Raw genomic sequence first — 24,090 nt, forward strand, 5'->3', positions numbered from 1 at the left:
GCACGAGATCTCGTCACAACCCTATTATATACTGCACTAGATGCAGTATGCAGTACACTAGTGTTCCATTCCGAACATAGCCAGTTTTCTCAGATTATACACAACCTTAACTGAAATTGGCATTTCATATAAAATCTTGTTGCTTAATTGACTCTCCGTACAAACAAATAATGACAGACACGCAGCGAAGGTTTTAGTGTTCAGAAACCATCTATCATGTGACAATTACACATTCACCCTGATACACGCTAACAACCCCAAACAAAATCTGATTCTTTCAATGTAATGTCCTGTTGAGTCTGATTTAAAGTCTCTCGGACGTGTACTTGAACAGTCCACGTGCACTCAGATTGGGACAGAACACAGTGTCCTGAGAACTGATCAACAGTCTCTTTTGAAGAAGGCCGGGCCACTTGTGCTCCATTAAATCCCTGAGGTAAAAAAAAAAAAAACGAAAACCGAAACATTCAAAACAGAAACCAGTGTGTCCTCCTCTCTGCGGCACCCGTCAATAGCGGGGATGCTGGGAACTGTAGTTTCTGGGATACAAAGGGGTGTAGGTAGACGAGGGGGGCGTGTAGCGAGACGTGGAGCGCTGGAAGTGGCTGGGAAGGGGGCGAGATTGGGACGAGCTCCACATGGAGCGGCGACTGGCCAAAAGGGGGGAGCGGTAGGGCGAGGAAGGGGCGGAGCCTGGGGAATAGTGCGACTCGCTTGCATAGCGACGGGCCAGGATGGAAGTATGAGTCGGTAGATGGGTGTAAGAGTGCGGCTCGACGACATACGCCCGGACGCCCATGGTCCAGTGGCTGTATGGCGTGGTTGACGGTGTCCAGGAGGACGATGCGGGTGACGACGGGGCCTCCAGCGAGGGCGGGCTGCTTGGGGCAGAAGGCTGGGTGGGCATAAAGGTGGGTGTGGTGGGCGAGGTGATGGCGGCTGCTGCCGTAAGGACCTCGGTAATTGTCAAAGGAGTGTCGGGAAGGGGCGGGACTGGCGTTCCACTTACTTTGGGTGTGCCGCTCCTCAGCCGGGATGGTTTTCCCACACGGGTCCGGTGCGTCTGCTCTTGGTCGAACTCCAGGTCCTCCAGTTTCTGCGTGAGGGCGAGTTTTTGCTGGATGGCCATGCGGAGGAGGGAGTTTAACGTCTTTTTCTCGTCCTCTGCCGCCGCGAGTTGTCTCTGCATCTCGTCCAGCTGAGACACATACTCATCACACCTAATCAGAGAGAAGGGAGAAATTAGTATTTGGGCTGCACGTTAAATAAAGGTACTGTAAAGTATGATTCATTTTGGTGAATCGGTTTGCTCGGATGGTTAATTTAAAGGGGAACTATTTTGCAAAATTCACTTTTATGTTGTTGCAGTTTGTGAACACAACCACCCTATTGTGGTAAAAAAATCCATCCACCTCCATTTGTTATTTTCCCCATAAATCTGAAACAGTGTTTCAAAATGAGCTGTTCAGGAAATGTGCTCCAATGTGACGTCACATTGCACAGGCCCCGCCCATGACCGGTGATTGAATCTGCCCTAGTAGCTTAGCTCCTCCCCTGAGTGAGCTGTACCCAGTCCGCTATGTTTATCTCCATGCCAGAGAAGAGTAAGAAATGTATTCTTATTAAAGCTACTAAAGTTATTCAGTGAAGAGCAGTGAGTGACTTTCTGTTTTTCTTTTGTTGTTTGGTTCATATTAACAGCATATACAGCAGTAGGTGCTGTATATTATGCTGCTGTCACTTTAATACACATGTGATTTCTTTCCCTGCTGTTTATGTTCACAGACCAACTGTGTTTATGTGAACTTTGTGTGTGTTATGTATAACCTTGTATTTATTTGACAGTTTAAGTGCAATAAGACTAGAAAGAGAACTTAGTTCAATACTCACACGACGCACCATCTGACAGACAGCTTTCTGTGTGCGTGCTTCAGATGTGTGCAATCAGAAAACAATATATTTGAAGTTTAGACTGATAAAGCTTTAAAACTTTATGATAATGAAGAACTGCAATGTCACATGAGCATGACCACAATAGAGATGATAATCAAAACCAAACAGATATTTTAGTTTTTGGCAGAGTATCCATTGCACGAGCTGTAAAGGCTCCGTCCTCTTCTGGAAGTGGGGGCGGTGAGCAGCAGCTCATTTGCATTTAAAGACACATGCACGAAAACAGCGTGTTTTTCCTTCCATGCAAAAATGGGCATTTACAACATGATCTTTGGGTATTTTGAGCTGAAACTTCAGACACATTCTGGGAACAACAGAGACTTGTATTAAATCTTGTAAAAAGGGGCATAATAGGTCCCCTTTAAATGAACTGTTTGCGAACAAATGATTCAGTTGAGTTCTTGAAATAATCTCTACATACAGTATGTCCTTTTTGTAGTAAATATTTAGCTTCTACTGTTTATCATTGCATTTTCTATTTTTATAGGCTGTATTTAGTGCAAATCTTACTGTTCAAATGCCGTTTAATGTTCTCATCTTAACTGAGATGATCTGACTGCAAAAAATGATATTATTTAATAGTTATAGTGATATTTCTGCTCACTGTTTAGTAGCTTCATTGTAGTCAGCTTGATTATAGTGTTATGGTGCATTTGCTCACCGTGTGGCGAACATGGCTCTGAGGGAAGAGAAGGTGGCTGCATCCTCTTTTAGCGCCTTCAGCTCGTTCCTCAGCTTCATCATGGTCTCCGTCACCATGGTCTTCTCGTTCTCGTATTTACTCTTCAGGTTGGCCAGGGCCCCCTCAGCCGTCTGTGAAATACCAGCCATACAACCAACTTTGTGTCTAAAAAACTGGTTCTGCCAACAATACGTTAACAAACCACTACTGATAGACAATATAAGAAAGCACTGTTACCATTATAAAATCCTAATATCATGTTAATTTTGATATATGGGATATATTTAACAAGTAATTCCTTTGATAATTGCCCAATTTAAGAATAGTGAGTTCATATTTTCTTGAATTCATAATCTAACTCTACTGAATGTCATTTAACATGAACTGTTCATTCATGTGAATGCTTGTCATTGCAGTAACTAAGAACTCCTGTTTTGCACATAATAATGGTTGTAGTAATTACATTGCTGGCCCATATAGCACAGCACTTTCCCTCTGGTGTGGGATCTATAAATCGTAATGTCCATTAATCATCTCTGGCCTGGAAGGGTCATACAACATGCTTTTATATCACACAGTAGCCAAGAAGGAGAAAGAAATGATTTGTCGGATAGAACAGTCCCTTTTCATCAACATTTTATATTACTAGCTATTAATCAAACAGCTCAGTCGGGGTGCACCGTTCTGCCTGAAACGTCACATTTACAAGGTACTGGAGCTTTTGAGAAAGAACTAATCGCTATATTTGCCGACATTTGCCAGATTAGCAAATTAAATTTTTGAAAGGTATTCAGTTTGGTTTGTGTAAGTGGGAATGAATCAAACCGCAAAGGGTGAGATGGTTGAGTTCGGCTCATTTGTGGGTCCTTTAAGATCATTTGGGGTTTTTGGGGCGAAATTGGACGAACTCCAGATTGAGCGGCAACTGGATAAAAGGGGGGAGCAGTGGGGCGAGGACGGTGCGGAGCATGAGGAATAGCGCGACTTGCTTCATTTGTGTTTGGTTCATTTGTGGGTCCTTTTAGATCATTTGGGGTTTTCACTCATTATATCAGCCCAAGACCGCACTTAGACTTACTTAGACTTAGGCGTGTAGCAAGACGTGGAGTGCAGGAAATGGCTGGGAAGGGGGTGAGATTGGGTTGAGCTCCACATGGAGCGGTGATTGGCCAAAAAGGGGAGTGGTAGGGCAGGGAAGGGGTGGAGCCTGGGGAATAGTGCGACTCACTTCATTTTTGTTCAGTTCATTTGTAGGTCCTTTTAGATCATTTGGGGTTTTTGGGGTAAAATTGGGACGAACTCCAGATGGAGCGGCAACTGGCTAAAGGGGGGAGCAGTAGGGTGAGGAAGGTGCAGAGCATGAGGAATAGCGCAACTTGCTTCATTTGTGCTTGGTTCATTTGTGGGTCCTTTTAGATCATTTGGGGTTTTCACTCGTTATATCAGCCCAAGACCGCACTTAGACTTACTTAGACTTAGGCTTGTAGCAAGACGTGGAGTGCAGGAAATGGCTGGGAAGGGGGTGAGATTGGGTTGAGCTCCACATGGAGCGGTGATTGGCCAAAAAGTGGTATCATTTGTAGTTTTACCCATTATATCAACACAAGACCGTGATTAGACTACTCAAATGCACTAAATTTAAAAAGTGCCCTTAAAAACAAACTCTGATTGGTCATTTAACAATCCACTCAGATGGTCTGTTCCTGTCCAAGTGGACATTTCTTGGCTGGAGTAAGTTGCGAAGTGGACTAGACTGTCGATAGTTTAAAATCTTGGTATACAAGACTAGGCAAAAAAATGGTTACCCATGAGGTAACAGTTGTTACAGAGCAGTGTTAAGAAGCGCAGAAGCTAAAAGCAACATTAATAAGCCGTCAGAATAGGTTGGCTGGTGTAATTTGCTGAGTGGACCAGATTTTATGCCAATAATTACAAATCTTGGTATGCAAGTCTACTGCAGCTGAAGGACAGTGACCCATGTGGAAATATAGCAGTTTAACAAAGAAGCGTAGAACCTACACAGCAACATTGAGACGCTGGCTAGAATAATTTGCTAAATGGACTAGAATTTATGTCAATAATTACAAATCTTGGTATGCAAGACTACTGCGGCCGAAAGACAGCGACCCATGTGGAAATGTAGCAGTTTCACCAAGAAACATGGAAGCTACAGAGCAACGTTAATGAGAAGTCTGAAAATCTCAGTCAATGTAAGGACTCCCATGGTTCAATACTCTCAGGCCTCATGGCAATCAATAGGATGCAGGGTAATAAATAGAGCTGATTAGCCTACCTGCTTGTTGGCTTTTAACACAAGGCGCAAGGTTGCAATCTGCTCCCTCTTTGTGCTCAGGAGGGACTTGAGCTTGAGAATCTCCTCCATGCAGGCCTCTTTGTCCTTGTCCATCAGCGGGGCGAGCTCGCTGGCAGCTGCTCTCTGGCGGGACAGCTGGAGCGAGCGGTCCACCGCCTTCTGCAAGTGCTTGATCTGGTCGCGGATGATGGCATTGAGATGGTGTATGTTGGTGGGTTCGCGGCGGAGTTCTGAACCCGTGGCTGACTCGGGCGCTGGGGATGACGATGATGACGAGGAAGAGGCACTAACGATGGGCGAACCCAGTGGCGTCCTGACCGGGCTCTGCTCAGCAGTGAGAGGTTCTTTGGATGGTGAGTCAGACGGGCTACGCGACTCGGCGGATGTTGCAGCATTAATCGCCGCCAAGCGGCGTGCGAGCCGCGGGGTCAGAAGCACACGGTGGTCATCCTGCCCCTTGAGGCCAGCGGTGGAAATGCGCGTCGGGGTCCTGCCCTGCCGGTAGTAGTCCAGCGTAACGCGGTTCGGTGTCTCATTGTTGCACAGGCAGACATGGTGGTAAAGTTGCGCTAACTCCTCGCTGAATATCGCCAGCTCATCTTGGGCGGTTCCCAGAATTCCATGCGTCTCGAAGGCCGTGTTATTGGCTGCCTGCAGCTCGCGTTCCAGATTTACCGCCTTCTCCCGGCCTTCCCTGCAGCTGCGCTCCAGCTTTACCACTTGCATCTCCAGCGCCTGCAGTTGCGCCTTGCCCTGCTCATCCGCCCGTGCTCTTGCCTCCACGCACTCATTATATCTATCCTTCACCTCCTTCAGCTCCGCCTTCAGTCCAACTACCTCCGTCACGGCCACCCTGTACTTGCACTGCAGCAACTCCAGACTCGGCCCCTCCTGGCCGCCAGGGATGCACGTTGTCTCTTCTTCATCGCCCTCTTCTTCCTCCTTGTTTTCCTTGCTGCGCTGGCGGCGGAGTTTTCTGAACCGCTCGCCCAAGCGACTGGCCCTCTCATGCTGCTCCGTCAGCGCCCCCTGCGTGTGACGGAGCAAAGCCTGTGATTCTTGCAAACTGATGAGCAAAGATGCTTTTTCCCGTTCCACCTGCGACACATAAACAAGCCAAATATTGAATTTACCTGCCGGTTTAAACTGGTTAGTCCTGATGCCGGTCTAAATCAGTGCTTCTCAAACCTGTCCCCCCACCACTGCACATTTGGTCTCCCTTATCTAACACACCTGATTCAACTCACCAGCAGCTCATATTGCTTATTAAAGGGATAGTTCACCCAAAAATGAAAATTTTGTCATCATTTACTCACCCTTATGTTGTTCCAAACCTGTATGAGTTTATTTCTTCTGTTGAACACAAACCAAACAGTTGATGGCACCCATTGACATTCATATCTAAGGATGTTAATGGGTGCCAATGTTACCAACATTCTTTAAAATATCATCTTCTTGATTTTTGTTCAACAGAAGAAAGAAACTCATACAGGTTTGGAACCACTTGAGGATGAGTAAGTAAGGACACAATTTTCATTTTTGGGTGAACTATCCCTTTAAGGCAAGATACTACAGACGAATAGAGTAAAAAATAAATAAATAATAGATATCACCAGACTCCCCAGTTGATTAATCACAGTACATTAAGGCAATTATTTAAGTTTTCTGAAAAGTTATGGTTAAATGTGCAAATAAGGCATTATCTAATTAAATATGCACTAAATTACAGCCATTTCCAGAACAGAAATCTGAACACTGGATAAAGCCAGGTTCAAAATTCTTATTTTAAATTAACCTTTTATTGCTCAAAGACTGATCTTTCTAAGGGGATTTAATGGAGACATTCTTAAAGTAGTCTTTGTCTCGTATGCATTCAATGATATGGCGCATTCAAGTAATTTCGGAAAGATCGTATTTACGAGTTGGGATTTTCTTTGAGCCTCGTTTTTCCAAGTTGGGGTCGCTTAAGTGAGAAAACATGGCGGATGCAGCTTCTGCAGTTGATGGTAAATTTGATGAAATGTAAAACTTTTGCATGCCAATTGCATGTACAAAATATGATAACATTGAACAATTATGATAGAATATATTATAATTGAATAAAAACACACCTGACGCACATTATTTATTCATCATTTCGTAGAATTAGACTTAAAAAAAAACTGTATTTTTTTGTAGAAAGGGTACGTTGCCATCTTGCTGTGATTGAAGTGATTTGAACGCACCTGACGTCCTAATTACAACTTCCCGACTCGTAAATACGAACTTCCCACATGAACGCACCAACAGTTTTGGAAAAAACTGCTTTTGAATGAGAATTACCAGGACAAATCTGAGCACATACTGAGAACTCTTTTGAAATTTGAAGGGAGGCAAGTATAAAATTACTGGGGTCTTTGTCTCATGAAAAAACATTTGAGAAGCAGCAAAGTCTCCATCTGCTCTCCATTTAATCTCACAGCTATCTAGGAGAAACAATGGAGGTATTAGAGTGATTTCATTTGTGACCTTTATTTGCTATTATCTACTGGAACAATGATATTTACACCATAAAGTGTTCTCTATGGCCATTTGTAGCATTGAATTTAAGTGTACAGTTAACACATATTCAATGTTTAACATGGATGCAAAGTTCATATGTATATGACTCAACTGAACTTGCACTTTAGGAACAGTGATCTCTTGTGACGGGAAGGATATAAATAAGCCAGTAGCATGGCACATTAGTGCGTATGGTGGTCTCATATTTCATCCCACCACACTGCAGCATCCCGTTGTAAACAGAACAACGCCTAAACCAATGCAGCAGACATTTCTCACTATTTAGGAACATGAGCATGAAAGATGAATTTAAGAGGTAAATTGAAGAGAATTAAAGAGGTAAATTGGCAACATAAAGCTTTGCTGTATAAAAAATAAATGTATGCTAATGGAAAGTTATGCTTATACTGTTTATATATTCATTACATGGGCGTGGCCGAGACATGCCCCACCCCTTCACACTGACCTGCTGAATCTGCTGTCTGAGTTTCAGGATCTCAGGGCCATTGAGCTCACTGAAGAGGTCAGGGGTCAAAATTTCACTCTTCCTCAAACTCGAAGACCTGAAATCTCCGTTCAGTCGGTTTAGCACCGAACCCGCCGCGCCCTGGAGCAGATGCCCGTTGCATTTGCCACCATCCTCACTGCTGGGCGAGGTGGCGGCTGTCGGGGTTGCACTGCCGCTAGGTGGCGCTGAGCTCAAGGCGATCAGATGGGCACAGCCTGAGCTGAAAGCCCCGTCGCACACGGTTAGATGTTGTGCTAATTCCTTGCGCAAAGTGTTCTTCATTTCTCGCTCACTTTTCAGAGCATCCAAAGCCTCTTCCAATTGGCTCTCGGAGATGTCCTTCAGGCGTAGCGCATCTTCTAATTGGCTGTTGAGCAGGGCTGTCTCCTCCTCCAGAACTTTGATTTCATGCTTCAGGCCTTCATACTCCACCTGAAAGAATGAAGAATAACCATTTTTTGCTTTGATTCTGGAAATATCTGAGACTGTTTCTACATAATCTGCCACAAACAGTCATGATGCATAAAGGTCTTGGATTTACTCCTAGTTTTGAGAATATTTTTTTAAAGGGGTTCTTGATTATGATTTCACTTTTTTATCTTTAGTTAGTGCGTAATGTTGCTGTTTGAGCATAAACAACATCTGCAAAGTTACGACGCTTAAAGTTCAGTGCAAACTGAGATATTTTCTTTAAAAGAAAACACTTTTTAAGGACTACAAAAAAGGCTGGTAGGGACTACAATGAGCTTCTTCCCGGGTTGGTGACATCACAAACCCCACAATTTACATAAACTCCGCCCCCGAGAACATGCAACAAAGGGGTGTGGCCATGTTGGGCTGCTTTAGAGAAGAGGAAGAGTTGTTGTAGTAGAGTGTTGTTGACATGCCGTCATTTTACGCCGGACTGCTTCACAAACGAGGGTCAATTCAACACAAAAGATTAACATGACGGCACATGCTAGTTGATGAGATGAATCAACTCCACAGCAACAAAAATAGTAACATTAAGCCTGTCGACTGAATGCATGTTGCATTGTTGCATAAAATGGAAGCAAGTTTTGTATTGTTGTTTTGAAAACTCTGTTTGGTGACGACATTATCAACTTACATTATTGCTTTTTCATTCCTAAAACATAAGGTCCAGTGCAAAGACAATTTTTTATTTTTTCTTCAGTGGAAATGCACGCAATGGATTTGGTGCCAGAACCGTGTCGGTGTAAAGGGGGTAATTGTGTGCGCTTTACCTGGTTCTGCTTAAGCGTGGATACCAGTTTCTGCAGCGAGATGTTCTCCTCCTCCAGTTCGGTGTAGTCTTGCAGTAATCTGGCCTCTCTGAATTTATACTCTCTGATCTCCTCTCTCATCCGGCTTCTCTGCAGCTCTAACATCTCATTACTCTGAGAGACAAAGAGAGGGAAACAGAGAAAGAGAGACAGTTTAAAAAATGCAGACCTATCAAAACTACAGAGATACATCTGCAATGTCAAGACCATAACCGATTAATGCAGGTTATTAAAAAACTCTTCACACTCAATGAGTATGTTTCTCACCTCTCTCAGTTCCTGTAAGATAGAGCCAAGTCTCTCGTTCTCGGCTTGCGTGCAAGATGCCTGCGATCTGCTGCTCTTCAGCTCAGCTTGCTGCTCCATCAGGCGGCCCATGTAGTACGCTTCCTTAGTGGCCGACTCCTGCAGTAATGTCTCCTCGTTGGTCTCCCCATCTTCAGCCACCTTCCTTTGGGTGGTGTACGCCTGGCTGAAGGCCTGATAAAGAGAGAGAAGAACAAATGGTAAATTAAAGTGCCCCTATTATGCTATTTTAAGGCTTCTAATTTTGTTTGGAGTCTCCTACAATGGGTTTACATGCCTTAAAAGTAAAAAAACACTGTAATTGTTCTGATAATATACATTGCAGCATCACCTATTTTCTCACAATGTCTGAAACGGTTTGATGAAAGATTCAGTCTCTCTAAACCCCGCCTTTCTGAGAGCCTCCTCTGCTCTGATTGGTCAGATGGCCCAGTCTGTTGTGATTGGTCTACTCTGTTCTGATTGGTCAGATTTTACGTTTTTCCATGTAATATTTACATTTTATTTTATTTCAGCTTCATTTAGGAACAAAAAACATTTGAATGGTAGTATTAGCTCTGATTAAAGATATTATCCCTATCTAAAAACAGACAATTGGGACAAAGATCCTATAAAGGAGATGCTGTATACTGCAGGAGACACATATTCAGTGTCCTCGTAATGTGAGGTGAAGTTCAGGCAATATTGGCTATAATCCGGAAGGCGTGAGTGGAATAGATGACAATGGTGATCTCGCATAAGACATTGAGAAAATCAATGCAGCGCTCAGCCAAGAGAAGCAGAAACTCAGAGCGTAAAAAATCAATTGGGAGGTGTATTGGAGCTCAACGCTCCAGGTATGAGGGATAAGAGAAGAAATAACAGACTTATGGAGCAGTGCATTATGGGACTGATAGCAAACATTTAATTGCATGCATGATAGGAGGCAGAATGACTGTAGTATTTGCTGCATGTCTCCAGCTATCAGGGAATGTTCTGGTAAGGTTCTCTCAAAATTATGAACAAACGTTCTTCTAGTAATGTTTATAGAACCTTTGTTCAAAGTTGATCTTTGGTCTTTAATAACGTTCTCGAAATGTTATTTACACATCGTTGAAGGGGCGTTTTTTTCTGTTCATGTAACATTTTTCAAATGTTTCAAGTTGTTTCGGAATGTTTAGAGAACATTCAAATGTAACGTTCACATAATGTTTGCAGAATGATAAAATGGAATGTTTCCTTAACGTTCAAATATGTTTTGAAAACGTTTAAAAAAACTGAACATTCAGAGAACATTAAAAAAAATTATTTTCATAAAATGGGAATGTTAGCCAAATCTTCTTATAACATATTTTGGTTAGCTGGGACTCTTTTACTGTGTTTCCTCCTTCGTAAGAGCGAGAGTGTCATAGTGGCTCACTGTAATGGAGAGAAAGCCAAATGAGTCTTGTGCGCTCAGAGGGAAGTGTGTTTTCCCTGCATGGATGGAGACCGATGGACCCCTTCAAACAGACGCCACTGGGCTTTTCCATTAAGCTGGAAGTTCAATCAAACTCTCTCTCATGGGCAGTCAGTCCTGCTGTGCTGGGAAAACTCAGTGTTTTTTACACTAGGGTGAGAATTGTGCTTGAACTTTTGAAGTAGTTAGTGGTGTTCGTTAAGTCAAGCATACTATTGCTCAAACCATTTGAATGAATCTCTAATCCTAGACATTATACTTTGGGACCAGATTTTGCCCTGGGAGGCTCAATGAAAACAATCATTACAGACATGTAAATCTTGAATTATTGGAGAATGTAGTGTAACGATGAGTCCAGGACATGAAAGATGGTTAAAGTTAGGCTAGTTATTTAGGAAACTAGGTCAAAATTAGAATAACACAAGGCAATAATAAAAATAATGAAAATATTATTTTTTTAAAGGGGTCCTTGATTATTATTTAACTTTTTTTACTTTAGTTAGTGTGTAATGTTGCTTTTTGAGAATAAACAACATCTGCAAAGTTATGACGCTCAAAGTTCAATGCAAAGAGAGATATTTTGTTTTACAGAAATCACTTTTTAAGGACTACAACAAGCTTCTTCCTGGGTTGGTGACATCACAAACCCCTAAATTTACATAAACCCCGCCCCCAAGAACACACATCAAAGGGGGTGAGGCCATGTTGGGCTGCTTTAGAGAAGAGGAAGAGTTGTTGTAGTAGAGTGTTTTACGTCATTTTACACCGGACTGCTTCACAAACGAGGGTCAATTCAACACAAAAGATTAACATGACGGCACATGCTAGTGGATGAGTTGAATCAACTCCACAGCAACTACATAAATTTAGAATTCAGATAAAAATAAAATTCAGAAAATTCAGAAACGTCCAGTTTCATTCTAAAAGTTGTAACTTCTTCCTGAGTTTCTCCATCAGTGTCGACTCCGGTTTGAACAATGTAAGGCTGAACACCGTTACTGACAATCCTCATTTTGGCTGCGTGAGATTCTCCAGCTTTGTTGTTGTTGAGCTGCTAAAGCTCCGCCCTCTTCTGGAAAGGGGGCGGGGAGCAGCAGCTCATTTGCATTTAAAGGGACACACACAAAAACTGCGTGTTTTTCCTCACACCGAAATAGGGGCAAATTTGACAAGCTATAATAAATGATCTGTGGGGGATTTTGAGCTGAAACTTCACAGACACATTCTGGGGACACCAGAGACTTATATTACATCATGTGAAAAGGGGCATAATAGGTCCCCTATAAAGCAATTATTACTCCTTGTTAGTTTTTAATAATAATAAAAATACTTATGCAAATGTTTTATGCGAATTTGTAATTTTGCACACAAGTTAAATTCGCAACTCTGGATGGAAACACAGCTGTAGATCAGAAAATGCATGCTGTATCACCCATCATGACTAATGAAATAGAAGATCATATTCTTTCTCCTGATAAAATCTGAGAAGAAATGAATGTCAAACTGATGTAAGAATCTTTTAAGGGGATGGGTGATGCTTCTCCTTATGCTGTTATTAGATGATAACCAATGACATCATTCACGCCGCGTAACAATGAGTCAGCAGTGGCAATATTGTTTAAATGTAAGCATAGGAATAGAGAGATATACATTGTTTTTCTTTAATGTGTGGGAGACAACTATTTGCCAACAATAGTTTTTCTATTTGCCAACAACAGTTTGTGGATAATATTTCTATGTGCAATAATATTTCATTCAGCACTGGAATCATGATGATCACAATCTGAGCTCTTTTGACTGGGTTTCTTTAATAAGCTTTCTCAATGTTTGGAATAAAGACAACTGAAAGTGAAGACACGCAGTACCAGTATTTTTCAAATAAATTACTAAAACTAAAACTGAAATAAAAATAAATTAATGCAATATTTGAAACTAATAAAAATGGCAAAAGCATTTAAGAAAATTATTCAAACTAAAAATAAAAGTTAATATAAATAATATTAAAATAACACTGTGCAGTACACACTCAATTAAAGGGAGTATTGGATGCAAACAGACAGCATTTATACTTCAGCTTAAAAAACACATGCATAATATAAATTATATTAGTCATTTACTTTTACATGTAACATCACTACAGTTATTTATCACTAAATTAGTGTGAAATATGATGAATTATACATATTTATAATATTTATATAAAAACATGTGGATGTATTATATATATGTATATGATTTATATATTAATCATATTCAAATCATATTTGTTTTCACGATGATGTCATAATACTCCCCCTAAAATTTGTGTGATGATGATGTTTCCGGACATTCCAAATGAATGGATTGTGTCAAGTGAAGTGAACTTCTACAGATCTATCCTGCTCACTGCATAAGGACACACACACACACACACACACACGCACATAAAATACACACATGGACTGTGGAGATCACCCAGGAGATTCTCTTTCTTCACAAAGACAAAGCTGACTCTCACATCAGCCCTCCCTCCCTCCCTCCCTCTTTCTCCTTCTGTTCAGACACACCCCAGACAGTTCTCACTCCCACAGCGCAGTGTACATGTGTGAGTGTTAGTGAGGCACAAATCTATCTATCTATCTATCTATCTATCTATCTATCTATCTATCTATCTATCTATCTATCTATCTATCTATCTATCTATCTATCTATCTATCTATCTATCTATCTATCTATCTATCTATCTATCTATCTATCTATCTATCTATCTATCTATCTATCTATCTATCTATCTATCTATCTATCTATCTATCTATCTATCTGGTTTTAAATAGATAGATAGATAGATAGATAGATAGATAATCTATCTACAGTATCAATCAGTGAAAACAGTCAGTTTAACAGATGTCTGCTGGCGCTGTACAGCAGCTCATGTGAGAGGCGGTAAGCTGAGCCTGATAATTTTCTGGAGAGAGGTCCACACAGACACATGGATCGATATGAAGGCCCGCGGGCCGCAATGAACCTTTATATGTGACCCGCTCTGCAGCAGAGCTCAAAACCACCTCAGAGTCAGTTTATTTCTGTACAGGAATCCGATCAGATGGTCCTGAAATGGTGTGCGTCTGATAGTTTCATGTTGCACGGTGTTTGTGAGAGACGGAGCTGGTGAAAGTGACGCCTCCATGTCTGACATGGTGTTTTTTGTTGCATAATACAAAATAATCATCATTAAACTGTTTCGTCCTCGTCCATCTCATTTGTGAAAGTGTGCATGGAAGTTTGTCTTGATATATCTAGATTGATGCTAGATTATAAAAGAGATGAATATAATAAAACATTTCACATGCATGTCATTGCATGACAGTAGAATTTGCAAAAACACTTATATGTAAAATCCCTGGATGCATTTAGAGGGTGTAAATGTGAATAAATGTCATGAAAATAGTCACAATGCAAAAAGATAAAATAAAATAAAATCCTATGCAAGTTAATTTAACATTTTTTCATATGATTTTTTTGTTAAATATGACCTGGGCGTGTGAGATTCAACCAGGGAGTGTTTTAATGAAGCCACTCGCCATGTGAATTATGCAGCGAATGTTTCTCTCAGTTTCTCTCATGGTTCCCTTCTAAGTGCCCGAATCTCTCCGATCCATAATTCATAACTAGGAGCAGACATGTCTCCAAGCTCCGGCCAGAGCGCTTCAGGAACTCAGCATGAACTCCAGAGAGATCTGTCACTGGATTATTTCAAAAGATAAAGCAGAAGTCTTTGCTGTAAAGAACACTTTTTGTCTTCATTTTTAACACTATGTCATAGTCAATCATATGATGTCCCACTCCCATACAAGGTGGTTTGCGCAGGTTATTTAGGGTACATATTCTGAAATCTCGTCCCCATGAGGAAAATCTGCACACACATATTCGTTAAAGCGACGATGCAGCAGATGCTTTTAGCTCTGAGCTGCGCCAACTAATGCACCTCTGCATTTTTCATCTTCAGTCCAGCGCTGACGTACATTACCAGCCACACATCCACTAACCACAGTCAGAAATGATCCGGAAAACCCCTTCAGCATGTTCTTAAAGCATATTACCACCAATTATGCCCAAGCATCTCATCAAAAATTATCTTAATAATAAGCCTTTAAAGCAATCCAACTTATTAAATAATCATCCAAAGAGCATGACAAGAAAACAATGTTTAGCTCATCCTAATATTTCTCATGGAAATAAATGTGAAAAACATACTGTAGATGTGCAACCACTGCTTTTTCCCTCCAGAACAAGAAACAGCCTCAAATATCCCTAAGCGTTATCGCTCTGAGACAAACTCAATCCTCAAAGACTACACTCTCAGTCGGAGTTAAAAACGCTCTCACAAGTCATACTGAAGGTTGGTTATATATCAGAGACACTGTAGACGACACCAGACTGTCTAAAATAAAGAGTCAATGACATCTGAGTCTGTTTTGCTTGTATTTATGATATTAAAGGAACAAATGTTGTGCTTTGATTGGCAAGCCACAACAGAAACGGATATATTCTGCCAATATTTCAAACTGGAATCAGCCAATGAACGGTCAGTTCTGCTTGTTTATTAAGAAAGAGTGTGGGAATCGTGATTGGGAGATTCACTCTGAATGATTCATATGGGCAGTGGAATCCAAGTAAACAACTATAAAACAGCTTTTGAAAGAACTGTTGCTCACTATGAAGGGAAATGCTGTGCACTAATAATAGTGATTGTAATGAATGGCTGATTGTAATGGGAATTCCTGGGAAGGTCACATTAGGCTCCTGGAAGCTTCTCAGCTCACAGGTTTGTGGGTTTGCAGAGGAAACACAAACAAAGACTCTGTTTGTTGCAAAACAAAAAGCCAAACTGTATATAATTTTAAATTTCATTTTTATCATACATATATTTATCACAAATAGTTTTGTTTATTACTGCTCTTTCTTTTCCAGTTTCATGATATGGTAGCATCCCAGGGCGATGGGGAGTCGTGAATGTCAGAAATAGACATTTATGAATAATATATCAGCAGATGCCTTCATCGTCTGGTATTTCTCAGATTACCATTATTATTTCATACTCCGGGAAAGACAGATAATTACCAATAAAATGCATATTACAAGAAATTATATCAAGATTAATCAATATTTACAATAAAAAATCAAAACATGAGCTGCCACAAATATATATATATATATATATATATATATGTGTGTGTTTTATTTATATATATATATATATATATATAAATGTGTTATCAGCATTATTTTCTTCCTTTATCCTGTTGCTTTATCTGCAAGGAATATATATATATATATATATATATATATATATATATATATATATATATATATATATATATATATATATAAAACATATATACGGTACGAGTCTGGAACCAAAATCAAATGCTTAAACAAATGCGAAAAACTGTATGCCAACAGAGTAGCATGTCCGAATATGTAGTATTCGAAAAACAGTAGGCGAAAAGTACCCGGAAAAACTACTAGTTACGGCAAGATTCTGAAATGTGCATATGATGGACATTATTTACTATCCCATGAGGCCACAGGAGAGGATTTATGAATGGCAGTGAAGCAACGCAACCGACGCTGGTAGGTCACATGACAATAACAACATCTCCTCAAACTGTCAGTTAATGATTATCCTAAGTATATACGAATTATATTGATTTAAAATATGCCTAGCTTACTATATAATGTGTACAAAAACACATTAGTGCATAATAAAACCAATTGAGCGTAATTTTTTACATTTGATTAACTGTTGCCTAATATTAAGCATATTAAGTGAATAATTCAATCATTCATTTGTTTTATTTATAACTTCAATATATAGACATTTAACACTTAATTTAACTCATAATTACATAAAGGATGATTGTGAATATATGTAGGGTACAGTCTGCTTAGACTGTATGTGGTTTCAGACCAAGCGGCAACCTCCCCCAGTCTCTCTTGAAGCCAATACGGAAGTGACTTAAACTGCGATTCATCGACTGGCCGCTAGGGGCAGGCTCCAAAAGAGAGCAGAATCTCATTGAGTTCCATGTTAAATTGGACAAATTTACAGCAGAAAAAAACATGTTTACAAGTTGGTTCAAATTGTGGTTTTGGTCTATACTGCTAATTTTGCCCTTCATCACAACTGTGAGGGGGATGAACTCATTCTTTTAAATTATATTAAGCCTTAAAGTTCTGCATAATTAAGGGTGTGGTCACTTGAGTGACAGGTAGATGCCGCTGCCGTCTGTGAGCCGTCACTTTACCTCAGCTAATTCCAGCCGCTGAATTTGGCATCTTAGCCGTATTTGTGCTCGATTATTTTATACAATTATAAAATATGGCTTGCTGGATAATATTCGAGACTGATGTGTCTGTGTAGATGTGCATGCATGGGGAAGAAACAGAACACACGTTGTTGGATCGTGACATTGGCTGAAAGTTTTGTTTGTGAGATTTACTACAATGACAATGGCGGGAGGATATACAACTCTGACAGCACTGCTTGGATATAATAACTAAAACTGCTGCACTATTTTGAAAAAAAATATACTTTGGACACTGGCTCATTTGTTTGTTAGATACGATCGTATACAGTTTTACAACATAAACGCTGCTCAGATTGCATCCTTTCTTGAAGAACGATGACAGAGAGCAGATCATTCAGAAGAAATGTTATGCAAACAATGGATAATATATCAATATTTCATGGACAAAAAAGCACTGTTTTTGTTTTGCAATGGACATTATATTTTACCCAAGTGCCACAGATTGGATCACATCAGGTCAAACCACCTCCCCGCCTTTTTGCCCATTTTCAGTTATCCGGGAGTGACGTTCGGTGACGTGCAGCTAAGATGGCCGCGGCCTCATTTACGCGTCAAAACTGCTGTTCAGAACTCTATGACATCACGGACACTACATCCATATTTTTTTACAGTCTATGTTTCAGACACACTGATTGTTCTTAATTTAAAAAAATATATATTTTACCCCATAGTTGTGTGCTATGCATATTTTCATGCATATACACGCTTTTGGGATCGGACCACATTTCCACCACATAAAATATCGATGACTTTCTTCCCAGTCCTCACAACACTGGCACATTATCATATAGATGACACAGAAAAATATCACTTAATGCCAAATTTGTGTGACCGGTTTTCCAGTGCAGACCTCTGATCTGTTAAACCACAATCAATACAGTTCATTGAGATTTAATGCCAATTCAGAAGTAAAGCATGCAATTCTCATTTTCAGTTACTGTTTTCAACTCGAAAACACAAAGAATCCTAAGAATGTAATACAATTCTTAAAAAAATAATCATAAATCCATCACTCTATTGTTTTGTTCCATTTTCTGTTAGCTTTGTATTTTTGGCAATCTCACTGACAGTCTTTGTGTTCAAGTGCATATGGAGGACTCCTGAAGCAGACATGCTCTTCAACCGTCTCAATCTTATTATCCACGAGCATGTTTGCTGGCAGCCGTCGCCCTGTGCTAACCTTCAGCGCAGTCCACTGCAGTCAGCAAGAGTACGCTAGATCCACTAATAAACTCAGGCTGTGAGAATATAGACGAGGAAGCAATATGGGATGAAGATTAATGTCCTTATGCATCAGTCGAAAACATAATTTAGCTTGCGACTCGTCATCAGCAAATCTGAAACATCCAGGGACACTCATGTTTACATCTGCTGTAAAACTATGATGTGAAATCTCTTGCTTATGAGGCGGTCCCTGCACTTTTCATTCCATTGACTTCCATTCAAATGCATGCGAATGCATTAGACCGGTGTGGTGAGAAATCGAGTCTCCCCCCCCCCCAGGAATCGGGTCTCCTTTAGGACCCAGGCGGTAATGCCTGATCAAAAGTTATCATGATGACTTGACTAATTATAACCTATTTCACTATTGTATGATGTGTATTACATAAAATGCACAAACAACATGCTTGAAATATAAAATAAATGCATTTGTACTGTATAATAAAAACTGGAAACACAACCATGCCTAAAAACTGACCCGATTCCACACCGGAAATGCAAGCTCATACAAAAAGTTTTGCATTTCTCTGCGGTCCAAAGTTCAAGTTTAGTGAACTCTGACCTGCGAATTCGCATCACGTGAAGCCGTGTGACCAGTAGAAGATTGATATGTCACGGCGTAACCTCTTGGCTGAATTAAAAGAACGATATTACTCGCAGTAAAGTCGAGAAGATTGTATATTTTTTTCATTTTAATGTATTACTTTTTGTTATATGTTGAATTCATGTTTATAAAAAACATGTCACATATCATATCACGACCGTTGCAGCGTCCGAAGAAATTTTGCATGCTCAAAGTCAAGTGTGACCGCGACTTTACTCAAATATTCTTAATAGCTGATGAGAATTCAAAAGGGAAAAGTAGATCATTAGAACTACGTTGCAAACAAATACTCTTGAAACTCATGCAGCACATCATTACTTCTTAATCCACATATATATATTAGTACAATCAAATTGATTAATCGCATGTAACAAAAGTTTGTATATATATATATATATATATATATATATATATGTGTGTGTGTGTGTGTGTATACATATATTTACAAACTTTTATGTTACATGCGATTAATCGGCTTGAATAAAATAAAGTATGTCCTGTGTGTATGGTAGATCATACTCAACAGCACTAATATTAGTGCTGTCAAATCGATTAATCGGGATTAATCGCATGTAACACAATAGTTAGTGTGTGTGTGTACATATATTTACAAACATTTGTTACATGCGATTAATCCCGATTAATCAATTTGACAGTGCTGATTAACCAAATCTAACATACACACATATAAACATTGCTGGATCCAAAATGGTCAATATTCATATTCATGCATTTTATGTTAATCTTTTATTGCTTGTGATTTTTAATGTTACTTATGATTTCAAGTATTCATATTATCTTACTCAATTACAAGCATATAGTGGTAACATTTGTGGTTAAGTTGGGCTCCTGCCAAAATCATACCAGAACGTCGATGTTCTCAGAATCGATCACACTTTGTACTTTTCCTACAATAATATTTTGTATCTCTGTATTCAAATGAAAGGGGATTTTTTAAAAGGTGTTAACCCACCCTTTTGAGGGGCTATTTTTTACTGTTTTTATCTGATAATGTCAACCGTCACAAGACCATAACATCACCCAATGACTGTTTATATTCTGATCTTCATCTGTTAGATACAATACTCTGAATTTTATTATTAACTATTAATTGCTTAATGAGTTTGTTTGTCTCTATAATTTCTAATGAATAAATTTGTTATTACTTATTCATATTTAATCTCTGACATAATCATTGTTGTACTGTCTGGATCTCATTCTCTCAAGTTTTTGCATCAAACATTTTCATGTTTCATGTAGTTAAAATGGTAGACATGGGAAATACATATATATATATATATATATATATATATATATATATATATATATATATATATATATATATATATATATATATATATATATATAGTATTTTCTGTTATTCCTGTTCTTAGCGATTTTTGGAAACATTCTATTCTTTTAAACTCTTTTTATCATAACCAGATTATTTGCCAGTATTCTTTTCTATTCTTTTCCATGACATATTTCTTGGCAACGTTCTATTCCATAACATGACATGACCAGAGTTTTGGCAATATTCTATTCTACTTTGTTGTTCTCAGATGTAGCCTATTCTATTCAATTCTGTTCTATAACGTAAAACACAACACGCCTGTTGTTTAACAAGGAGCCACGGTGAATAAGTCTGTACCTCCTGCAGTTGCTCCAGCTCCTGTCTGAGGGTCTCCTGCTCGGCCTCCAGCTCCGCATACTGTTGTTTGAGGGTCTGGTTCTCCTCCAGCACCACGAGCCCGCACTCCGCCGCCCGGACCTTCTCGCGGTTGGCCTCGGCGAGCTCGCGGCTCAGCCGCTCCACCTCCGCCCGGTAATGATCCACCGACTCCCCGCATCCTCCTCCGCCTCCCCCAGCAGCCATCGGCCCGGCCCGTGCCCTCCACTGCGCTGGATGGATGGATAGATGAACGGATGGATGGAGGCACCTGCACCTTACCCGAACCGCCAGTACAAAGTCAATGATCCAGACATTATCAACTAAAGAATGAATTTAATCCGAGTGAAAAATAAACATCGCGATCCTTTCAGGAGCCTCGCTTTCTTTCTCTCTTTCTTTCTCTTCTTTTTCTGCTTGATCATGGGTGTTGGGACGCCATCATCGCTAGGATGGAGAAAAGTGGCCCAACTCACTTCGGCTCTCCTCCTGCTGTGACGTCAGCCCATCTTGCTGCAGCCCTTCCCGAAGCCTGAGCTCATGCATATGAATTGAGGCTCGCCGACGTTGCTTGGTAACCGAAGTTCTAAGAGCGCCCAGTCCCGTGACGTAATGCATATTCATAAGCAGCTGAGATCATTTGCCTTCCGTAGTGGAGGACGTCACATTACGTCATTAATATTCATGATTTCAGCGTTTGCAGTATTGTTTTTTATTATTATTATTATTAAAGAAAGGGTTAATATAAAAAAATAAAAATTCTGTCATTCATTACTTACCCTCATGCCGTTCCACACCCGTAAGACCTTCGTTAATCTTCGGAACACTGCATAGGGAGCAATGACACTTCCTCTCTCAAGATCCATAAAAACATATATAAATCAGTTCATGTGAGTACAGTGGTTCAATATTAATATTATAAAGCAAAGATAATATTTTTTGCGCCAAAAAACGTAATGACGACTTATATAGTGATGGCCGATTTCAAAACACTGCTTCAGGAAGCTTAAGAGCGTTATGAATCAGCGTGTCGAATCTGCTGTTCGGAGCGCCAAAGTCACGTGATTTCAGGCGTTGGCAGTTTGACATGCGATCTGAATCATGATTCGACACACTGATTCATAACGCTCCGAAGCTTCCTGAAGAAGTGTTTTGAAATCGGCCATCACTAAATATGTCGTTATTTTGTTTTTTTTTTGGCGCACCAATAATATTCTCGTCACTTTATAATATTAATATTGAACAACTGTACTCACATGAACCGATTTAAATGTTTTTAGTACATTAATGGATCTTGAGAGAGGAAATGTCATTGCTCAGGCCTCACTGAGCCATCGGATTTCAACTAAATATCGTAATTTGTGTTCCGAAGATTAACGAAGGTCTTACAGGTGTGGAACGACATGAGGGTGAGTAATAAATGAGAGAATTTTCATTTTTGGGTGAACTAACCTTTTAAGTCATTCCAAATAACAACCCGGCATTAACATATTATCAATGATAGACATTAACAATTAGACCAAGCAGCATACTGTAAACAAGATGATAGTAACATAAACAAAAACAACAACAACAAAAAAAACGAACAAACATGAAAAGCAAATTATAACAGAGTAAATTAGATTTCAGGGGGTTAATTAATATATATATATTGCTAGTAAGAGAGCTTTAGGGCACTCCTCATTTTTAGTTGTTTTAAGGATTTAAATACAATTTTAAAATCATTTTTAAATACCTCAAAACATGGAGAAACTTTAACAAATCTGTATTTGTGTAGGTAAAATATGGCTACAATCAACACATTATTACACAAAAATTCAAATGTCTTTGTTGTCCAAAAAGTCACCAAATTTAACAATGTGATAGTCAAAGGCAGGTATTACATTTTTTGTCTCTAACCACTCATACTGACAATCTGTCCCAAAAGGAGTTAACAATCGTACAATTATAAAAAAGATGTTCCTGAGATTTTTTTGACAAAATGTACACACAATGCAATCCAAATCAAACCTTATTCTTAGAAATTCGTTACATGGATAAATGTCGTTAATTGTTTTGAAATGTACTTCTTTCATTTTAGGTAAGGACATGACAAGTATCTGGTTCTAACTTTGATAGTGTCAATTTTGGAAAACCTTGGAGATAGTTTTTTTTTTCTTTTAACAGGAAGAGGAAATATTCTTTTGTAATAAGTGATCTCAAAACCTTATTTTCATCCAAGAAATTATACTCGTCAATAAACAAATCCAGAGGTGTGGGTATTACAGAAGAATATTGTAATATACTTTTAATTAGATTTCTCAAAGCTAGGGATAGCTTTGACAACTAAAGAATATTGTCTATATGAATAATCCGAATTAAACTTTATTTTAAGATTATCATAACTTAACATATTACCATCTTCATCCATTAAATGTATTACAGCCCAAACTCCTTTTTCCATCCAGTCTTTATAAAATAAAGATTTCCTCTTATGTAAAATACATCTGTTATTCCAAATTATAGCCTTATGAGCATGGAGTAAAATTATGCTTGTACAGCATTTTCAATATAGTAACACCTTGCAGGATTGTTTTTGATTTATCTGAGGAGTAAGTCTCTAAAAATGCCACAAGAGGGCAGGCGTCTCCTAAACATTGATAATCAAGCCTGTAGTTCATAAATAAAAATCTAAAAATTCACATATATGCTATGTACTCAATCACTAATCACCATGTTAACGTTTTTTTTCTTTGCTCCACAGAAATATCTGATCCAACATCTGCATATCTGTCAGGAAATATTGATTAATCCCGACCAATTAAACACCGGGTTTTCTGCTGTTGTCAGAAGAGTGCGCTGATAAGATCGAGATTTCACTTCAGTGCTATAGGCTGTAAACACAGATAAACACGAAGGTGAAAAGTTGAACATTTGGAAGAGTGATGATGTCAAGGTAAGGCCACACGCAGCAGTAAAATAAACGAGTGTGTGAAGGTGCAGTGCCTTAAAGAACACTAACAATGAATCCGTAGTCATTTTTGGGCCAGTATTTTCCGTTGTTCACTTGAGTATTGTATTATAACACATTAAAAAACAATGGGTGTGTCTCAATCAGCTCACTAGTTCACTAGTCAGGGCAGTGATCAGGAGTCGGCCATTTAAGGGCTGTCTCAATCGCAAAATTCTTCCAGTGCAGTGGGACATTCATTCCCTAAAAATTCCCACAATGTACCGCAAAA

General features: G+C 39.4%; 1 protein-coding gene across 1 annotated transcript; it reads right to left on the reverse strand.

The window, feature by feature from the left end:
• Positions 1-508: 508 nt before the first annotated feature.
• LOC137023758 (protein bicaudal D homolog 1-like) lies at positions 509-21,076 on the reverse strand. Its single transcript, XM_067390814.1, has 7 exons — positions 20,852-21,076; positions 9,549-9,761; positions 9,243-9,395; positions 7,957-8,430; positions 4,929-6,047; positions 2,615-2,766; positions 509-1,220 (listed from the first exon to the last, which is right to left on the reverse strand). Exons 1-7 carry the CDS (start codon positions 21,074-21,076, stop codon positions 509-511), a joined length of 3,048 nt encoding a protein of 1,015 aa, XP_067246915.1.
• Positions 21,077-24,090: the final 3,014 nt, after the last annotated feature.

This window comes from Chanodichthys erythropterus, chromosome 8 (assembly GCF_024489055.1).
Source record: "Chanodichthys erythropterus isolate Z2021 chromosome 8, ASM2448905v1, whole genome shotgun sequence".
Taxonomy (NCBI): Eukaryota; Metazoa; Chordata; class Actinopteri; order Cypriniformes; family Xenocyprididae; genus Chanodichthys; species Chanodichthys erythropterus.